Here is a 23065-nt window from a genome sequence, read left to right on the forward strand (position 1 = left end):
TCCCAGGAGGGCACCAGGGGTGGCCTAGGAGGATTTAACCTTCTGGCACCCCTCAGGAACCTGACGATGAGATTGTGCTTTCCCAGGGACCGGCCGTCCACTGCATTGTGATGTGCTGCGATGGCAGCCACATACACTTTCAAGGTGGAGGGTGACAGCCTATGCTCCAACCTTTCTTGCAGGAAGTAAAACACTATTCCAATCGTGCATCTTCGGGGGTCTTCTCGGCGAGAAGAACACCAGTTCGCGAACAGACTCCATTTCAGAGCATAGGCTTGCCTCGCAGGGGGAGCTCTAGCCTGAGTGATCGTGTTAACCACCACAGGTGACAGATCAGCTAGGTCTGCCGTGTCCCGTCCAGGAGCCACACGTGGAGGTTCCAAAGGTCTGGACGCGGGTGCCAAATGGTGCCGAGCCCCTGATAGAGGAGATCTTGTATCAGGGGGATGCGCCAGGGAGGGCTGTTGCGAGGAGCATGAGTTCTGGAAACCAGGTCCTGGTGGGCCAGAAAGGCGCAACCATTAAGACCTGCTCCTCGTCTTCCCTGACCTTACACAGTGTCTGTGGGAGAAGGCTCACTGAGGTAAACGCATACTTGCGAAGACCCCGAGGCCAGCTATGTGCCAGTGCGTCCGTGCCGAGGGGGGCCTCGGTCAGGGAGTAGTACAGTTGGCAGTGGGAGGACTCGCGGGAAGCTGTACGGTTGATGTACGAAACCGCCACAGTGTTGTCCGTGCGGGCTTGTCTTGCAGCAGTGGCCGGAACTGCCCGATGGCCAGATGCACTGCCAACAGCTCTAGGCAATTGATGTGCCAAAGCAGTCGGGGCCCAGTCCAGAGCCCTGAAGCTGCCTGCCCGTTGCATGTAGCGCCCCAGCCCGTACTGGAGGCATCCGTCATGACAACGACATGCCTTGACACTTGTCCTAAGGGCACCCCGGCCCGTAGAAAAGCAAGGTCCGACCAGGGGCTGAATAGGCGGCGACACGTCGGTGTGATGGTGACACGATGTGTACCGCGGCGCCATGCCCACCTCGGGACTCGGGAGTGTAGCCAGTGCTGAAGTGGTCTTATATGGAGCAATCCGAGCGGCGTGACTGCGGCTGCCATATGCCCCAGGAGCCTCTGAAAGTGTTTCAGTGGTACCACCGTCCTGCCTCTGAAGGAACTCAGGCAGTCCGGCACTGACTGAGTCGCGCCGTCATACTCACTGAGTCTAACTCCACACCGAGAAAAGAGATTGAGCGCGCCCACGGCAACTAGCAGGCTGAGGCTTGGCCCGCGGCGGAGCGGTGGCTGGTGCCTCACGCCGGGGCAGGATGTGCTGGATGGCCTCGGTCTACTTCTGTACTGCCGAGAACTGCTGGGCAAAGTCCTCGACAGTGTCGCTGAACAGCCCAGCCTAGGAGACAGGAGCGTCGAGAAAGTGTACTTTGTCGACATCTCTCATCTCTGCCAGGTTGAGCCAGAGATGGCGCTCTTGGACCACCATAGTGGACATCGCCTTCCCGAGGGACCGCGCCATGACTTTCGTCGCCCATAGTGCAAAGTCAGTCGCCGAACGCAACTCCTGCATCAACCTCGGGTCGGAATTACCCTCGTGCATTTGTTTGAGTGCCTTGGCCTGGTGAACTGAAGGCAGAGGCAGCCTGGCCTGCAGCACTGTAAGCCTTGGCCGCGAGAGCAGCTGTCAGCTTACAGGCTTTGGAGGGGAGACACGCACGATTCCTCCAAATGGCGGCATTTTGCAGGCACAGGTGCACCGCAACCGCTCTCTCCACCTGGGGAATGTCAACGTACCCCCTGGCTGCCCCGCCATCGAGGGTAGTGAGGAGGGAGACGAGCAGCTTCTGGCCGTAAAAGGGGCCATCCACGACTTCGTCAGCTCCTCATGCACCTCCGTGAAAAAAGGCACTGGAGCAGAGCGTGGTTGTGAGCCACGTCCTGCTCCGAGAAACCAAGCTCCACCAAATCTTCATCCTTGGAGGGCGATAGCCCATCCCCCGATGCTGCTATCGACATCTGATCTTCCGGGGGTGCACCGAGTGAAACGCTGGTAGCCGCACGAGACGGGCCAGCAGAATCACCCGGGAACCGAACATAACTCTCACCACGTGCGGAATAAGAGGTCCGTGGGGCGGTGCCCGGCGGAGAAGCTCTTATTGTAACCCTCAGATCTCCCAGAGCGCCAGCCGGCGGTCCTCTGCTCGAGCCAGAGAGACCGGGACGGGTGACGACAGAGGGTGCCCCTCCTTTTATCAAAAAGAGGCAAGATCGCAGCGAGGCGATGCTTATATGCTCGCAATGAACGCATGAGTCATCCACGAATGCCGCTTCAGCGTGTTGGATTCCCAGACACTGAAGACAATGATCGTGTCCGTCATCAGAAGACGGGTAACGACCGCAACCAAGAGGACACGGACCGAACGGTATCTTTAAAAAGACACAAACTATCCGTGTTTAGGAAACTGCTCTTTTAGATTGAAGTGCCCAGGGGAATCGCTGACGACAGGGGCACCGCTGTTCACACCGTAACGCCAACCCAGAACAGCTACCAGTCAAGAGAAGAAAGGCTTTGTGGAGAATAGCACTCTTCATCCACTCGGCTCCGAAGCAAACATCTGAAGAGTGGATGCACGTGTTGCCTATTTAAACCCGTATGCACGGGGAGTGGCTCAGGTATGCAAAATCCACTAGCCAAATTTCATTGGTGTTTTCTCTTAAAGTCAGAGATGATTGGGGCTCCCAGGCGAACCCCCATTATGTTGTCACGACATAACTCGTAGTGACTGACAGATAGGGAACTCCCTAAAGTGCAGAAACAAATGACCTCTGAGAAGCATTTGACAAAACGTGGTTGCATTTACAAAAACAATGCAAAAACACCTGAATTTAATAAACTAAGACTGTCTTTTCATTATACATCAATTTTTCCTATATTGAAAAAAAAAAAAAATCAGGATTCACGTTCCAACATGCAACAACAGGTTTTTACTGCTGCAGGAATGTTGCAGGAGAACTACACCCTTCATTTGGTCTATTCAGGGCATGCACTGTGCAGAAAACTCATAGAAGCTGCAACACAACATATTGTGGTCAAACAGAACGTGTACACAACTGCACCCTAGGGATTATCAAGTTCTTTTCAGCCACAACTGAAAATAATGCAACACTGGTCAGTGAGAATTTTAACACATGTACAGTTCTAGTCTGACAGAGAGAGAAACGCCTACACACATCTGCACATACACATAAATGAACACAAAGTGTTGTTTATGTTTGAAATAGCACACTAAATCTGACTATTTCTGCAGTTGTCAGTATGTACGAAGAACACAAATGACTTTAAACTAGTTTAAAGCTGATGAAACCGCACTGACAAACAGGAGAAACACTGTGTGCAACGAGACAGTCAGAAGGCTTTTTAATCTACAAATTGCCATAATTTACCATGGATTTACTGTAGTAACATTAACTTCACCAGGGTATTGTGGCAGAAATGTGGGATATTCATATCGAATTTTATTATATTATTAATGTAGACATTTAATAAATGTAATGGAATATAATTACAGTATTTATTGTGAATAAGCTAGCATTTGTGCATTTATACTAAATGTATTTAGACTACTGTTTTTCATGCAAATACCTAGAAACCATATAGTTACATTTTTACCATGGTATTGAGGTGCTATATGTGTGATTTTAACTGTGGTTATCATGATCTAAATGTATGCTACTATGGAAGACCAATGGTTAATTTTAATAAAACTCAAACAGTCAGAATGATAAAATTTCACCATATAAAAATGAGGTTGTTACAATTTTTACAGATGTTACTGTTTTTGATCATTAACAAATTTATATCTGCATCCTAACTCAAGCTACTTCTGTCAACTCAAGCTACTGTCAAATGTGCACTTCTAAAAGCAATGTAGTTTACGCAATGTAGTTTACAGTTATTTTTTTATTGTAATGAGTAAACCAGGCCCAGAGGTAATGTGAATCATGATTTTTTTTATAGATCACACTAAATATTATATAATATAAATAATTATTAATAATAACTTGTTTTTAATTATTATTAATAAGGATTATTTTTACAGTATATAATATTTACATATTTATAAAAATGCTAAATATCTGTATTTATTTCTATATTAATAAAATACGCAAGTCATGTGAAAGCAATGTAGCATACGTCTGTTTGAAACATCATTACACATGCTTTCACACACTTTTTTGCATACACTAGTATGCCAAACACAGCCTGTGTGACACAAATGGCTGGTGACATTAATTAGATAAGATAACTGAACCGATCTTAAATAATCCAGATGGCTCATAAACCCAAGATACTCATGCTGAATGCTGGGCTCAAAATCCTGCTTTGGCTTTTACAAGAAAACAATTATAGCTCATTTAAAACAGAGAGGAAGACCCTGACCCAGCACAAAGTAAACTAGTCCACAAGTCAACGGCACTTACTTGGAGAGCGAAACGCCGCCTGCTTTCCCAATGAGCTCCTCATGGTGTAGAACAGCATCATTCCAAGGAATGTTCAGGAATTTCAGAAGCCTTCTCATCCACTTTTCCGGGTGCAGGACAAGCTGTTCGTAGTGCATGGGCAGGCACTTGTCCGCTGCCTCCAGGCACTGAGTGTACATTGTCTCTATGGCCCGGTTCCACTTTGTCAGGCAGTCCCGGTAGCTGCTCAAGTCAAACCCAGCGATGGTGACTTTACGGGAGATCATGGAGTGAACGGAGGCCCTGCCGTCACGGATCATGAGGATGAACTTAGCGTGGGGAAAGATCTTAGCCAGATAAGTGAGTGATTTAAGAGCAAACGGGTCTTTATTACACAGGTAGTTGGCCGGTTCGCCATGTTTTACGATGATCTCCAATAGGAAAGCTTGCATGGCTGAGTCCAAGACCTCGTCTGTTACTCCAGCTTCGTCTAGCCGCATTTTCTCCCGGCCGGAGCGGCTCCACATCTGCTTCATGGCCAGAATGCGAGGGATGACACGGGTCTCTTCTCCGCAGCGCACATCGGGGTGAGCATCCAGCATGGCCCGCATAAGAGTGGTGCCACTGCGAGGGACGCCACCGATAAATATAAGAGGCATGTCTTTATTGTAGATGAAGGGGGTGCTGAGGTTCTGGCCCGTGCGCAGTGTGGTGTGCAGGCTGCTCACCAGCGGCTGGCTGCGCTCATCTATCCGGTGGTGGCACTCCATGGCGTGCCGACCCAGGTAGAAGACCGTGACGGAGCTGATGACCAGGCAGGCCACCAGTAAATTCTGTTTCAACTTGCCAATCATCTTGGGGGCGAGCTGGAGGACTGGTTGAGAAGCCAGGGGTGAATTGAGACGGGAAAGAAGCAGAAAAAGGAAAGGTGAGGTTGAGGTGAATACCCGATACTCAGGACTGGCCGTGACGGAGCGAGTGGAGGCTGGGATCTGCTGTACGCAGCTCTCGTCGAGTACCTGAATCCATCAGGCCTGAAACACAACAGAACAGATCATTCACTCAACCTCATATGATTAAAGCATGTGTGAGTCAATGACAAATAAGAGTGCCTACTATAAAAGGTAATGACCTAAACACACACATTCTTAAAAATGTATTATTTGTATTCATGTGGGTTTCACGTGTTTCTTTTTAAATGTTTTAGAACATTTTCAAGAAATTTAAAATTTAATAACTCTAAAAATGTCATGTGATGTAACCATGAAGTAAAACATAAAAATATATTTCCTTACACACTGAACACATATGACTGCACACATCCATGAATAATATGTGTGTGTGTGTGTGTGTGTGTGTGTGTGTTTTAAGGTAAACAGTATTTTTTTAATATATAGTTTTTAAATTAATTATTATTTCATAAATATTATTTTTGGGGAGTCACACCACATGACAACTATAGTTGTTTTGTCATAAAAAGGTCAAATTATTTTATTTCATATACATTTTATATAAATGTTTATATATTAAATATATTTAAAATTAAAATTAATATATTGACCTTGATGCACATTCATATGAGTCTACTCAGATTTGTTTTTTCAAATAATAAGTAAAGCATTTTTGTAAAAAAAAAATAAATAAATAAAATAGGATACCAGGACATCACCATGATCCCCAAAACTATAACAATTAATTAAAAACCAAAAATAAAAATGAAAAACAAGCTCCTCATAGAAGAGACGTATTCAAGTAATTGTGTTTATGATTTGCCTTTTAATTGTATTTTTGAAAAGATTAATATATTCAGACAAAAAAAAGATATTATCATTGACCTTGTCAATTAATTCAATTATTGATCAAAGACAAATATTGCAATCATACTTGCACTGCAATAAAATCTAAATGAATACTACTAGCTGCCCTGTTCAACCAAAAAATGTTGCAAATGAAACTAAAATGAAAAAAAAGCTTTGAACAAAGCAAATGGACTGAAAAAAAAAATGCTAGCGAGGACAAAAAGTTTCAGACTTCAACATATTGGACGATAAGCACAATTGGATTTTGGAGAGTGACACTTGCGAGATATAGTAGTCTGAAATAAGAGACAGATCTGGTCGGATATCTTAAGACTGACTCATATTTCCTCCCACTCTCAAGGTACAGAGAACACATTTCCGCCAGCTACAAGATGTATGACCTTGCAGTCTTTAATTTGCACTGTGTGCTACACAACCTTAAGGAGTGGGTGGCCAACTCAACACAAGCAGTGCACATAAAACTTGACCACATTGTTCTGGCTCTGGCGCATTGGGTTTGTTACAAGATTTTCCCTGTGCTATTCTCTGACCAAAGCGCCGATCAGTGTAGCACACGTTGGCCTGTGTCAGCACTGCGCTGAAACGCACTAGTAGAGGAGAATCGGCAAGGGAGAATCCCTGGAGGCCATGATGTAAACTCTATTTTTATATTTCTAAAGTAAATCTGAGCATTATTTGCCTGTGCACGGTATTGTTAGCCATTGCCATGTTGTTACTAAGGTGTTCTGAATATGTTGCTATGCAGTTGATAAGGTTGCTACTTGCTAGGTGGTTGCTTTAGTCTGGATTAGGGTTTTTTTTTTTTTTCAAATTTAACTGAACTTGAGCAGTTCTGCAAAGAAGAGTGAGCAAATATGTAACCTTTTAAAATATGTAAAAAAATATGTAACATTTCATATTTTTTATACATAATTTTATATTTTTATAAAAGTTTACCTATTTTTACATTTAGATTACCTTTAGTCATTTTACACTCATTGAAAGTAAATCTTAAAAAAACTACTAATTTATACTACTTTTAAAAATAAATTATCATTATTTTATAAAGATTACATTCTAAAAATACTGTTTTACACATAAAATTACAATGGTTGATTTTTAATTAATTATTGTATTATTCCTTAATTTAGACAAAATATTATAACATTTTAATAAAAGCCATTTATCGGTTATGGGAGCAGGTTATGGGAGTTATTATCATTACCTAAAGCTAAAACTAAAATTATCAAAAACATTTTTGTTCATTAAAATAAAGTGGAAATAAAACTGAAATACCTGAAATAAGTATTAGGTGAAGCATAAAAAAAATGAATTAAATCTAAATAACAATATTTAAAAAATAAATAAATTAGACTGAATAAATTAATAACAAAATATAAAATCTAATCTAAAATAACGGCATATAAATAATACTAAAATAACATCCCTTTGATATCTTAGCTGATACGATATGTTCATAGTCTAATCGCAGTTCAAACTGCAATCATAATATTGATCAAAATAATCGTGGTGTGATTTTATTTGGCCAAATCTTGCAGGTCTTAACAAGTTCCAATTATGTATTGGCACTGCTTTGGTAACTTCCAAGTGCAAGTGAAACATTGGCCTGGGTGTTTTTTAGTGCAAAATTAATTTTATCAATGAGCTACAATTGTTGTTTTGCTTTTTTCTTTTCAAGCTCTTTTACTGCCAAACCAAAATTCTGGCTGTCAAATACATGTACAAAAATGGGCTCCACTAGGCTAATTTCCTTATTTCAAAAACTACTATTTGAAGCAAGGTCACCTGTAGTGTTCATTACATTACTTACAGGTCTCGTCAAGGGAACAAAAGGTGTGTGGAAGCATTAAGCCACTTCGCTTAGAGCAGTCCCATGAGACCCTCTCAAGCCACCCGAAGGAGGTTACCCACAATGACCCACCCGGGAACACAGTCAATAAAGTTTCTTGAGACACTTGAGCCTGGTACCACTGGGAATCTATTCCAGGATGCTGGTGATGGTAAAGTGACCCTTAATTGACACAGCTCTTCATCTCAGTCCACATAAAAGAGATTATGTGTGATCACCTTTATTCATTACCGTCAACAATTTCTTAAAGGGATAGTTCACCCAAAAATGAAAAGTTGATGTTTATCTGCTTACCCCCAGGGCATCCAAGATGTAGGTGACTTTGTTTCTTCAGTAGAACACATTTGATGATTTTTAAGTCCAACCGTTGGAGTCTATCAGTCTTATAATGCATGTCAATGGTAACAAAATCTATGAGAGTAAAAAAAACATGCACAGACAAATCCAAATTAAACCCTGTGGCTCGTGACGACACATTGATGTCCTAAGACACGAAATGATCGGTTTGTGCCAGAAACCGAACAGTATTTATATAATTTTTTACCTCTAATACACCACTATGTCCAACTGTCTTTGTGCGCGCGCACGGCTTCCGGTGCGTGAGGTGTGTACGCGCTCTGGCGTAGTTTACGTTAATGGGTGTTGTCGCGGGAGGAGCAAACGACAGACACAGTTTATTAACAGAAAATAAAGTGTCCAGAAAAAAGGGAATCAAGTGTCCAAAATAAACAGGGGATCTGGTGTCCTCGTCGTGCTGAGGGGTTCATGAAGGGAAAGGCAGTGGTCAGGAAGGAAGGAAGGGTCCAGGCAAGGGGCGGAGTCCGGCGGTCGCACGCGCTCCCCTCTCCGGTCCGGGGCGCGAGGTGCGGCGGCTTCTATCATCGGCTTCGTCCTTCTCTCTGCCCACGGCGCTTGAAGGGACTAGACGGACCAGCATCCTTGCCCGACGGCCGTGTAACGGGTGCGGTTCTCGTCCGGACTGCGGGTCCGGCAGCTCACGACTCTGGCGGCACAGGAGTTCCTCTACGCACCCCTCCTGGACCCACGAGGACACCAGCGTGTATGCACGGGGAAGAGACTACGACACATTGATGTCCTAAGATACGAAACGATCGGTTTGTGCCAGAAACCGAACAGTATTTATATCATTTTTTACCTCTAATACACCACTATGTCCAACTATGTCTTTGAGCGCGCGCACGGAATCCGGTGCGTGAGGTGTGTACGCGCTCTGGCGTAGCCGACTCGTCACAGTGTGTTGATATCCAGCCGAAGAGCAATCAATAATAACTTTGGCGAGCAGGCTCAGAAGTCGGTTTGAACAATCCGGATAAGCGCAAGTACCATTTTGATTAGCCGTCGTACCTACAATGACTGTGCACTGTGTAAACAATGAGTGACATATACGCGCGAGAGATCACTTCCGGCGCTTGCGTAAACTACGCCAGAGCGTGTACACACCTCACGCACTGGATGCTTGCGTGCGCCCAAAGCAGTTGGACATAGTGGTGAATTAGAGGTAAAAAAATGATATAAATACTGTTCGGTTTCTGGCACAAACCGATCGTTTCGTGTGTTAGGACATCAATGTGTCGTCACGAGCCGCAGGGTTTAATTTGGATTTGTCTGTGCATGTTTTTTTTTTACTCTCATAGATTTTGTTACCATTGCCATGCATTATAAGACTGATAGACTCCAACGGTTGGACTTAAAAATCATCAAATGTGTTCTACTGAAGAAACAAAGTCACCTACATCTTGGATGCCCTGAGGGTAAGCAGATAAACATCAAATTTTCATTTTTGGGTGAACTATCCCTTTAAAGGGCCAATATTGCATTACCTTCACACCATATGATGAGAATCCCCTACACTGAGGGACTCAAATACCCACATGCAGACACTTATGCACACAAACAGATTCAGAAGGCATTAGGGAATCTATTAAGGCTGCAGGGAACAAATATTGATCACCAAGGCTGTGGTTTCCCTTATAAAACGGATGATTCCTGTCCTGGATGCTGATTGGTCAATACAGAGTTCCACTGTGTAGCTTAAACACACTATACAGTAACAGCTGTTGCAAAAACACCTTTTAATCTGCGGTGCTTTTATCACTGTGCAGCCACAGAGGCCAACTACATCAGGAAAGGATGGCAACAGAATTTTTTTTTAATGATACAACATTTCAATAAAATAATAAAAAGGAAGAACAGAGAGACAGAGATTGAGTGATTCTTGTTCACTAAGTTGATAGCTTCAGGGATGACACAATTCTTGAGCAAACTGATTTTATAAAATAAACTCTCACCAGTTTAATTTGTCCAACAAGGGGCCATTCACAGAGAACATATTTTTGCACTAAAAAACGCGAGACACAGGTCTCACAGAAAAAAAACATGGAAATGTTAGAGAAAGTTTAACCTTTTTTTAACTTGAGTTAAAAGACATTTAGTTTACATAATTTAATTGAGCCAACTGAACGTTTTTAATGCAGCAAGTCAACATTGCGTCGTGTGTAAACGGCCCCTAACAATGTTCAACGGTGTATGAATGAACATATCATTTGTCAGTTTAATTAAAAAGTAATTCAACATTTCCACAACATCACAAATGACGCATTGTGTTTAGCAGCAATCTGTGATGGAAATGACGATGAGGCAATTCACACGTCCTAAATACATGACATGATGCAAAATAATATTCTGCTCACAAGTGATATTTACCTGGATTTTTTTTAATCCACACTTCATGACTCATATTTCACCTAAAACTCTACACCGTTTTTCTCCTTGGTAACCAAGCATACTAACTTAACCGTTAATATTTCAAATTCTTCACGTCATTCAACATCTACAAACCGCTGACTGTCTTTCCTTCTGAATCCCTGACAGAAATAAAACTGAGGTGACAAGCAAACACTGAATTCCATGTTGATGTTATTCGTGACGTCTATTTTACGGCGTTAGCCATACATTCAGATAAACGTCAGAGCCTCCCTCATTAAACCGCGACATCCTATGCGCATCAGCCGCCTCTGATAAGTACGAGGAACTTAATGCTCTCTTTCAAGGTCTGCGCAGAGTTACTTTGATGGAGAGGGGCCTTGCTCGTGATGGATTTCTTGGCCGCAGGCTGTTAGTGCTGACAGATGGTAAACAGGAATTCCACACCCAGAATCCTCAGTGTAATGGATGAGGCTCTACACAGGAGGAAGCGATGTTGTTCAGGAACATCTTCCCTGAAATGTGTCACAGGATGAGTCACGGTTTCATCCTCTTCCCTGTCTGCTTTAGGTTCAAGCTCACTTACCAAACGTTCATATGTTAAAAACCCACTCCAGTTTATATTTCACAGAGGAGAAACGGATCCCAGTTGTTGCGGACACACAAGCTGAGTGGGATGTTCAAACTAGTAAAGCTAATGAGAAGGCTACATCATAAAGATCATAAAGAAAACACTGAACAAATGGAAGGCATGGATGTTTTACTCAGTCATTGACGTTTTACTCAGTCATTGACAGACGTTTTAAAGCCAGCATCATCTGGATTTAAATCACTCCACACCACCGAGGAACAGCCTCTTAGCTGATTTACTATTGTGGTTAAGCAATGTTTGGTCTCGCATTTCACATTCGTGAAAGAGAAATCAAGAAGGTGTTGGTATTAAATTAATAGAGCTTCCACACTTCTGTTACGGATATGCTGCACTGGATTTGACATTGATCTGTTTGGGAATCCTCCACAGGCATGTGCTGAAACCAGACCACAGCATCACTTAATAAGAAGAAGAGCCCGAGAAGAGTTTCTTTAACAAGACATGAAGGGAGGTTGTATTTTCTGGAATGGAGAATGCATCACTGCTTTTGGTTCTTTCTTGCCTTGGTTACTCCTAATTGATGTACTTCACAAATCTGAGTTCTTCCAAAAAAATTCTGAAAAAATGTATAATGGTTTTCACAAAACTATTAAACAGCACAATTGTTTTCAACACTGATAATAAGAAAATCAGCATATTAGAATCATTTCTGAAGGATCATGTGACACTGAATACTGACTTACTGTATTTTCTGATCAAATAAATGTAGCCTTGGTGAACATAAGAAATTTCTATAAAAAAAAATTTAAACAATCTTACTGACCTCAAACCTTTGAATGATAGTGTATATCACTTACCAGCCATATTAGAGATTAATTTAAATGTAATTAATGTATACATTTTTATTTAATAGTAAGTTTAATAATAGTACATTTTATTTTATCTACATTAAATGGTATATCATTTTAATGTTCATCATTTTCATCCAGAACATAAAAATAATTACAAGCTTATCGGCATCGCCCACAATTTTAATATCAGTACATCCCAATTTTTTTTTTTACTTAGTCACCATGAAATCAAAATTGACCATTCTTATTTTTTAAGGAACACTGCAGTATTTATTAGGGTTGGGCCGATAGACGATGCCATCGTCCATCACCGATGTTAAGCTGACATCGTGATTTCTCCCACCCCCTCTGCCGCAATCCACCGCATCCCAATTCCGTGTTCGGAAAGGAAATGAAGTGTACAACGGAAACCCTAAAGGGAATAAATAGCCTACGAGATGGGAGGATAAAAAAATATTTCAATACTTTTTCTCACAATTATATCGTTGGGTAAGTATATAGCGACTGTATATAAATTGCGGACATCAGGGAGCCGCTATTGAAACCGCTTTCGATTGCGCACTCATTTTACTTTCACTTTCACTTTTGAGATTCGCGATCACAAGGACTCTATACTATGCAGCGGCAGTACTTACCACATATTTTACAAGATTAGATGTTTGTCATTGGTGCTCAGGATCTGCAAATCATTCGCCATCATTCTATCAGACATTTGTCCTTACTCTGTGTATGTTATTATAAATTATTTATCCGTGCACATAATTTTTTTAAATTCATGTGCCCTCATAATCTTTTATCAAAATAACTTCCCCTCCCTCTTGCTACGACATCTCTTCTCTTCTCTGATAATGGGTTTACCGGCGTGAGGGCGGGACATCCTGTCACTCACATTGGAGCATTAAAAAGAGACTACAATTCAATCAATTCCCGACTGAACAAAGAATGCCTTCCCTACTTTTTCAAGAAGGCATTTCTGACCTGAAAGCCTATCGCAGCTTCCGTTTCATGACGACTTTAAAACCAAAGACTGAACGTTTAAAAAGCCTAAGAAAATTCTATTTGAGTTACTTAGGTATCACAGGAAAGGCGTTTCATAGACTAAAGACTGTGGTAACACAGAAAAAGTCTAACAATTCAGACATGGGAAAAGATCAAACTCAGTAATCTTCCCTTTCATACAACTTTGATCCTTCATAAGGAGGTTCAATCTGGACCACTTGAACAAAACCCTTCAGACCTCTCAGAAAATGAAATCCAGCACCGGTGAAGGAGCAACAGACAAAGTGAGCAGGATACTTTTCATTTTAGAAAAATCACGCTGTGGCTTCTATTCAAAGGGTGAGGAGAGAATGGGAACATTTGATGTAGAAAGTGCTTTGTGAGCAGAATCATGCACTCACTCCCGAGTTTGACAGCCATGTGTTGATGGCATTTCTGAACGATTACAAAAGAAGCGCACGGGTCACGTGTCAACCATTCCTTAACAATCATGCACATGCACCCACTATCTACCCACCGTCTCAGCTGTTAAAGCCAGAAAAGCTTTTAGGTAACCTTAATGGAGTTAGGGTTGCACAATATATCTGTACCATATTTGTAATATTAAAGGGGTCATATGATGTTGCTAAAAAGAACATTATTTGGTGTATTTGGTGTAATGAAATGTGTTTACGCGGTTTAAGGTTCAAAAAACATTGTTTTCCACATTCTGTACATTATTGTTTCTCCTCTATGCCCCGCCTTTCTGAAACGCGTCGATTTTTACAAAGCTCATCGGTCTGAAAAGCGAGGTGTGCTCTGATTGGCCAGCTATCCAGTGCGTTCTGATTGGCCGAATACCTCAAGCCTGTGATGGAAATGTTACGCCCCTTACCATATTGTGATGCCTTGTCCCGGCACGACGAGACAAAAACATTAAAAGCCATTATAAACGAGGCATTTGTTGCATCCAGTGGGGACATAATTACGGATTATAATGACTTATACTGTCTTTTTACGCGTTGCATTGCATCGCGCCGCGTAAACATAAAACCCTGTCTGCATTTGTGATCGGAGAAGTGACAAACAAGCGCTACTCTACACTGCTCAAAACTCGCGTTTGAATCGTCAGTGGCAAATTCTTTAAATATCAAATTTTATGTTTTTCTTTTTCTTTATGTTCCTGTGGCTCAGTGGTGGAGCATTGTGTTAGCAGCGCAAAAGGTTGTGGGTTTGATTCCCAGGGAACACACATACTGGTAAAAAATGTATAGCCAAAGAGAAAGGAAAAATTGAAATCGCATCGTATGACCCCTTTAATCAGTTAATATTAGGGTTTTTTAATGCATTGGCTGGTACTGGTATTATTATTTTGATTACTTTTTCCCTCACTTAAAGGGATAGTTCACCAAAAAATGACAGTTTCTGGTCCCCGTTGACTTCTATTGTATTTTTTCCATAATGGGGACCTGTTTGATTACACACTTCAAAATATATTTTATGTTCAATCGAAGAAAGAAACTCATACAGGTTTGGAACAACTTGAGGGTGAGAAAAAAATGACAGTACTTTAATTTTTGAGTGAACTTTAAAGCTAATCTTTAAAAACACTAATAATTTAATAACACTGGAAAAAATTTTTTTATTAAAATATGTCTTACTAAGTTAATAATGTTGTGATGCCTAGTATTTAAAAATATTAAATGTAATTTTAAATGCATTTTATTTGTTATTTCTGTTTGCACAAAACTGTATAGAGTTTTAATATCACCTGTAACATCAAATTATCCACGCATTGGTATCAGAATTTTAATATTGGTACATCCGTAAAATATAGCAATGTCAAAAATGTTTCACTAAAACACAGTAATCATCTGTTGGCCACTGGCTAAACCTGCTTCTTCAATCAAGGCTGAAACGGTCACTAGGATACAGAGTGGGATTAAAGCACTAGCTAATCTGTGATGGTCTTATTTCTTGCGATCTCCAACCCCAAGGCTTGCTGTAGAAAGCCTTTTAAGATCACATTACTTCATATTAGTATACATCCACATTTTGACAGTGATATTCTACATTTTGAGAGAGGCTTTTAGGTTCTTGAATGAACTTGAATGAATCGTGCAATACTGAACACATTTTGCAGCACATTTAAACTTATCTATGACAATGTGGATTTGAGAACCAAAGGGCCTAATCTAATATTCAGAGTGTTTAATCTAAGATGCTCAAAGTGCGGTGTTGCAGTACTAAAACTGATCTGAAGCGGCAATTCAATCAGTTCACAAGTACAAAACCTCCAGAGTAATTTCTCTGTAGTTAACATTCAGTACAAATGATAGTGCTTGAGCATCAGAATTGTCTGACAATCTCGGAGTAAAAACATCTCAATCCCCACTGCCTTCTTCTAGTGTCTGGGTCAGAACTATCTTCACTATTGGAAGAATCCTCAATGATCATGCAAAGAACCACACAAATTAATAAGGCTTAAAAACATTACACATCATAGGCAGTGAATGCACGTTTTAGCCCATAAAGAAGAGACACAGCAACACAGGAAGGTCTTTCTTTGTTGAAAGTCCATTATTTCAGGTCTCTGTACACAATCATGATTGCGCAAAATGCAAGGACAGATCAATATGCAAGTGTTGTGCTTGTGAGACCAAATCACAAGTGAAGTTAGTGTTGCAGCAGAAGTGTTAACAAAAAGGATTGTCCATCAAATAGATTTTCAGTTTAAGCAGACATGGAAACGGTAGTATGACACTAATCTAATGCTCAATTTTTAATTCTTAATGAGCAACTAACTTGAATGAAATGTTACGCCTTTTCCAAATGAAGCTAAATATACCAATGAAATAAATACATAAATATAAAAATTGAATAAAATAAAAATAGATAAATATAAAAAGAACATAAAATAAACATTTTCATTCATTTTACCAGAAATGTCAACTTTTAAAAAGTCTATGAGTCTAGTTAACTTCAGGGCTCAAAAACAAAAACACATTTTATTTTTACAGTAGTGATATCTAGAACCCAGTCAAAACCCCAAGGAAAGATCAAGAAAACACACACACACACACACACACACACACACACACACAGAAATGAATTCCTGCATCTAACAGTCAGTAAGTACATCAGTCTCTCTCTCAGATCAGACAAGAAAATCAGTCAGCGGTCATTCTAATTGGACTAATGCTTGGCCAAAGCACAACAACAAACAGTGAAAGGTATTTCTATTGTCCAAAATAATCTTTTGAATCTCAAGGGGCTGTCTGGCCATAAATTACACATTTGGCTGAAGTAACTGCCAGGCCATGGGGCTACAGACGGGCTCTATTCACAAAAACCTAAACAGAATCACTTATAAATCACCAAATTTACTTATGCGAAGAATCATTTTAATTGTGACACAATAAATAACACATTATTCCTGTTTATATAATCAGGACGAATAGAAGCGCTTAAAATCAAACGATTAGGCTATAAAGGTCGCCTCTAACTATATATTAGTGTTTTTATCTCATTTGACATGCACATATCAGGGTTTGACAGACCAAGCAGACGGATCACTGACAGCTCGGCTGTCGTCCCATACAGTTCAATTCAAAGGTTGGCACGTGCCAAGTCCGCATCATTCTCCCCCCCAGTCAAAACATACGTCTCGTAAGACCAGTTTTTAAATACTCAAAAACTTAAGGTGGACTAAAACAAGGAAAAGGGTTGTTTAGGTTCTCGCCGAAGGAAAGTAGATTGAGATGCTGCTGGATGTTAACGCAAATACATTGTAACGCTGCAACACTTTTGGGTTATGTGTAAAAGAAACGTACCTTGTGCAGTAGATCCGTCACGATAGACGATGAGTGGGTTACATAGGAGCTCTTTGTAAGCGAGGAACAAAGCACAGTCGTGCCATTCGCTTAAGCTGTTCCATTCACCGCTTTAAAATGCGACACTCTGACCGTCTCGACGCTCCGCTCACCACAACTGTATCACATCAAAGCGCGTCGCCTTCACGGGGTTGCCAGATGCCCGTTATATCGCCACAACTCCACATGTTTCAGTTCACTGTCTCAAACAAGCACCACCTGATTTTGATGGATTGTAAAGTTGCGCAATTGCATTAGATTATTATTTTAACTATATTGTTTTAAATATAAGTTATTGCGTGGAAATCTCCACTGACCGAATCATAAACAACGGTCTTTCGTGAGGAGCTTTTATGTCACACAGGCAACACGATTTTAATAGCAACACTCCGATTGGTCCAGAGGCTATTTGACGTTTTTGTTCCGACGTAATGCTATTGGTCCATACGCGCAGTGGGCTTTAACCCCGCCCTCTTTGGTTGTGTTTTGCAAGAGCACCGTGGTGCTACAGGGTTCTTAAAGGGAAAGCGCATCGTACTGTTGGCTGAGAAACTAAAGAGTGCGGCTTACTTAATTTTACTTTTTTTCTGGAACAAATATCTCTGATATGATCAAAGTAAAATATTAAACAAATAAAATAATCTGTAGCTATATTAATAAGGGCATCGTTTAAAAAAAAAATCTTTTATTTTAGAATTAAATCTAATGAAATGTTCAATATTTTCACATTTTTCGAATACACAAATATATTGTTTGAACTGAATGTTAGAACGTTGACTCATTGATACATTTTATCTGATGAATTAATGTTCATTATTAACTGTGATCTCCCTGAGTGCATGACATCAATGTGATTTAGTATTTCTGAGCAAGTTTACAAGTTCCAAGGAAGTCCTCAGAATAAGTTGAATTTGACAGCCATTATTGCACTAATAGACCATGACATGAAAACAGAGCACTCAGCTGCTCCAGAGCCAAGATATTTTGAGGCCCTAAAAGCTCCCATCACCATAGTTTCTCAGCCCATGTTTCATGTTTCTTACTAATGCTGTGTTTGACCACAAGAGATGTGGAGCTGACATTCTTCAAATAACAGATTTATTCAGCACACCTTTGTGCCACTAGTCTTGAATACAGAATTTTTAAGTGCATGTAGAAAAATAAATAGCTACAACATAGGGAATTATTATATTATATTATATTATATTATATTATTATATTATATTATATTATATTATATTATATTATATTATATATTAAAACAATCATTCATTATGGTTAGATCTCTTTGAACAGAGGCTCTTCAAATGGAGATTTAATTATGAATTAATTATGATTTTTCTATATGTTCACTTCAGTAGGAAGCTCTTAATAGTTAATAGGAAGCTCGTTTTTCATGGTCTCTAGCTCCGGCTATTCAAATATCATCTGTGAAAGATGACAAAAATATGACCGACTATGAGTGGGTCAGACATGGCATCTTTAACAATATGTCCCCGGAGAGTGGAATGGATGGTGCTGAGAAAGCACACCAAAGTGTGGGAACAGATGGGTCCTGAGAGAATGGCAGGAAATCACAGCCTGTGTGGTGCAACATGGTGTGTCACCGTATGGGCCTGTTCAAATCGGCAGTGGGACAGGCACCCCCGAGTGTGCTCTCTTCCTATATGGCCTCTGTGCAGTTTGCTTCATGTGACTGCTTGCATAAACACTCACTGCATCCTAAACATATACAGCAATGACGGACTAAAACTACGCATTAGGGAAAGGCACAGAACCACTGAATGTTCTGTTTTGACTTATACAAGCTATGGGATGATTTTAAAATGATTCATTATTTAATTAATTTAATGATTTTTATATGAATTTTAAATAATTTTCTGTGGTTATCGACAGCATGCTACAGAAGCAGTGATTCTCGTTTGTTGGTAAACAAAGATTTTTGGTTCACATTGACTTGCATTATATTTTTTGACCATTCACAGGAAGTCAGTTAGAACTGTACCAACATTCTTCGGAATATCTCCTTTTATGTTCCACAGAAGAAAGAGAGTGATACGGGTTTGAAGCAGCATAAAGGTGAGTAAATGATGATACAGTTTTTTAATTTTTCGGAAGACTATCCTTTTAGGAATAATGTATTAATTTAAATACTTTAAAGTCATCTTAAAAGTTAAGGGGGAAAAAACTGTTAACCTAAAAGTGAAAATTGTGTCATTTTCTAAGCCACTGTCATGTTGTACCAAACCTGTATGACTTTCTTTCTTCAGTGCTGTTTTGGACCCCATTATCTTTCAGTGTATGTGTAAATCATTCAAAACATTCTTTAAAGTATCTTGTTTTCCACAGAAGAAAAATAATGTTTTCATGACTTAATGGTAACATTATTAAAATGTTCTTGGAACATATTTTTGTTAGCTGGGCTATCCTTTTAAAATGCATTTCTAGAACCTCAAAATAATCCTTAAAAAGCTTTGGGCTCTATTTAAATTTTTCGATTTGACCATAAAATCTAAATTACTGTGCTAACTGTTGTCAGAGAAACAAAAACACTTACTGCGCCTTAAGAAGATGAATCATATCACCACACAGCTCTTCCGTCAGGTCTGATCTTACCAGAAATGGTTAGAATCCACAGTCCCATGGAGATCCTCAGTCATACCAGTGAACATGTTAAAAAACACAAGCACACAAACTTATTCTTAATTAAAACCATTCAGTTGCCTACTGACTTGTCCAAAAAAGGTTTGATGCAATAATGAAGCTGGTTGGCTCTCATTTACCAAAAAGCATTGAAAGAAAAGGATCATGTGTCTGCAGACAGTTAGCTTCAGGTTAGAGTCGATACTTTATTGGAAACACATGTTTCAAGAAACCACAAAATTCAAAGTATTTGGAATTATTTGGAAGGACACGGTGTAAAAAGTTAGAATACAAAAGACTTTGATTATTTGTGATGTGCCCTATAATGTCTGCAGCAAAAGATGGATGTCTGGATGAATGTGCATGCGTGAGCTCTCTGTCCTCATCCTCTTCTCCTGCAATCAAATTCTTAATCAGTCACACAGTGTCTGGCTTGATTAGGTAAAAGCCTTCAAGCTCTGCCAAAAACAGAAGTTTGGGGGACAAAGGGGAGGGTGATGAAGTGCTTGGCCCAGATAACTCGCCTGTTCATACTCAAGGGTACCCACAAAAAACAAAAAAAAACATCAATTGTTTGATTAAACTATAAGATGTACGTTGACACCAGAACGTCATAGCAATTGTGCTTGTTGACCATGAGCATTAACTCTTCTGTGAAGGCTTTCCAGTAGACGCTGGATCACGGATGCTGGGATTTGCTCCCATTTAGACACAAGAGTATCATTGAGGTCAGGCTCTGATGACAGGCGACGGGGTCTGGCTGACAGTCTGCATTTCAATTCATCCAAGAAGTGTGTTATGGGGTTCAGGTTGGCGTTTTGTAAACACTAGTCAAGTTCTTCCATACCAGACTCAGCAAACCAGGGTCCTCAACTGGTTCTGTGCCATTTATATTTAGAATGAAAATGTCTGCTAAACAAAAATACAATATTATGTTAGCTTCAACCAAAGATAAAGTTAAGAAGTTAAGTAAATGTTCATTATTTCTGCCATTTTAAAATGTATAGTAAAATTTAAATGTAATGTATAAGCTTATGAATATATACATTAATAATGGTGGTTTTAATGGTTTTAATGCAATGTATGCGTCATACTGTAAGTACAAGCACTTTCAAAAGTTTAAAACATTCAAGTTTTATTTTTAATGTTTTTGAAAGAAGTCTTTCACCAAGGCTGCATTTATTTGATAAAAATACTATGTAATATTGTGAAATATTATTACAATTTAAAAGAACTGTTTTCTTTTTGAATTTATTTTAAAATGTAATACTCCAGTCTCAGTGTCACATGATCCTTAAATCATTGCTGATTTGGTGCTCAAGGAACATTTCTTATTTTTATCAATGTTGAAAACCATTGTGCCGCATAATATGTTTGTAGAAACTGTGATCCTTTTTTTCAGGATCATATGATGAATAGAAAGTTCAAAAGAACAGCATTTATTTGACAAAAAAAAAAAAACGTGACATTATAAATGTCTTTACTATCAATTTAATAAATAAAATAAAAATAAAATCTTACAACCCCCATACTTTTGAACAGTAGTGTTTATAAAAACATTAATAAATGTACTTAATATATGCAAGGCTTAATATGCAACACTCTTGTTTTATACATCATGTAACTGAAAGAGGCGTCCACATACATACCTTTCTTTGGCCATGTAGTGTAGCACTTTCTGCAGAAGCCAAAGAAAGATTAATGTGTCGCCTTGCTGCTAGATGCTGTTCCATAACGGTTTTTAAAGTACTACTCTAGTTTATTAAAAAATTGCTGCATATAGCCCTCTAACACAATTTAGCAGTGGCGTTCAGCTGGCCTGACTGTAAACAAGTCTGCAGTTTGTGTATAACTCCATGGCGAATGTTAAATGCATTGAATTAGCAGGCTTGTCCCCGCAGTTTAATTGAGGTGAATCTGGCTTGGCAGGGTGCCTGGTCTGATTTTTGACTAAGCTGATTTTCATTGCCCACTGTTTAGGGTTTTGATCCTGAGGCAGATGGTACATCTAGTGAGATTTAGAGGTAAAGCAACATCCATAATTTAGTGATACACTGTTCTCAATAAAAACCAACAAGATTATGTTGCACATGTCCTTTGTAAGAGCTCTTAATTGCATGAGCGGTATAAAGTTTCTTAAGTAAAAGATACTGCTTACATGGATGCTGTGTCATCATCAGGGCTTACTTACATGCTTTCACAGCTGGAATGATTTAGTCAGGGTCATTAGGTGGGATTGCACAGTAAAATAAGAAAAAAAGAGAAGTTGTTGAGAAAAAGTTGGTTTAAAAAACAAGGCAATGTGATGACATTTTTGGATTCCTGTAGCTTAAACAGAGCATGGCACTAGCAATGCCAATTGGTCATAGGTTTAAGTCCCAGGTAACAGAGGTCTTAGTAAAAGTACACTACAAGTATTAAGCAGCACAACTGTTTCAATATTGAAAATAATAATAAATGTTTCTTGAGCAGCAAATATGCATATTAGAATGATTACTGAAGGATCATGTGACACTGAAGACTGGAGTAATGACTGCCGAAAATTCAGCTTTGCCATCACAGGAATAAATTACATTTTAAAACATATTAAGATAGAAAATAGTTATTTTAAATGGTAATAATATTTCAAAATATTTTTGTTTTTACTGTATTTCTGATCAAATATATGCAGCCTTGGTGAAAATAAATTAAAATACAGTTGTTAGTTAGAAGATAGTTGATGCTTAACTCATTAACTACATTGTGTAAGACGATCCTCAACAGATTGCAAATTAATTTGCAGATGTTTCAGATCAAAAAGTCCAAATTCTTTTAAAATTCTCCCATTGACAGCAACTGTATAATTTCCACTGTGCAACTGCAAAGATATTAAAAGCAATAGTTCAACACAGGCACAAACAGTGCTCAATGCTTAACACAAACGTCAATCATGGTGACAAGCACAAACACAGAATGAGCTCTTAACATCACTATACAACAAATAACTAAGAATGACGACAAAAACATCAGCAAGCAACAACCAGATAATCAATTTATGCTACAATGCATGCTGGGAGCTCACAAATCTGCATTGTTTGCTTGGATAACTAGATGGAACAACAAACAGGGGAATATTGTTAGTCTAGCATGTGTTTTTATGTAGATTCTCATTTAGCCTATTTTTTTACAGAGTGTAAAGCTTTGCCATCACAGGAATAAATTACATTTTAAAACATATTAAGATAGAAAATAGTTATTTTAAATGGTAATAATATTTCAAAATATTTTTGT

At 39.5% G+C, this 23065-nt stretch overlaps 1 protein-coding gene across 3 annotated transcripts in view; it reads right to left on the minus strand.

Moving 5' to 3' along the window:
• The window catches only part of LOC107657564 (protein-tyrosine sulfotransferase 1-like), a 68027-nt gene extending 47878 nt beyond the window's left edge, over nucleotides 1-20149 (minus strand). For 2 of the 3 annotated variants that reach the window (XM_016445709.1, XM_016445707.1), the window contains exons 1-2: nucleotides 17114-17488; nucleotides 4488-5500 (exon numbers count right to left, since the gene is read on the minus strand). In XM_016445709.1, the coding sequence (XP_016301195.1) occupies nucleotides 4488-5320 (833 nt within the window). In that variant the 5' untranslated portion in view covers nucleotides 5321-5500; nucleotides 17114-17488. Of the gene's footprint in view, nucleotides 1-4487; nucleotides 5501-17113; nucleotides 17489-19709 lie in introns of those variants that run through there. The other variant, XM_016445708.1, reaches the window with a different exon arrangement.
• Nucleotides 20150-23065: the final 2916 nt, after the last annotated feature.

This window comes from Sinocyclocheilus anshuiensis, unplaced genomic scaffold (assembly GCF_001515605.1).
Source record: "Sinocyclocheilus anshuiensis isolate Anshui unplaced genomic scaffold, SAMN03320099.WGS_v1.1 scaffold255, whole genome shotgun sequence".
Taxonomy (NCBI): Eukaryota; Metazoa; Chordata; class Actinopteri; order Cypriniformes; family Cyprinidae; genus Sinocyclocheilus; species Sinocyclocheilus anshuiensis.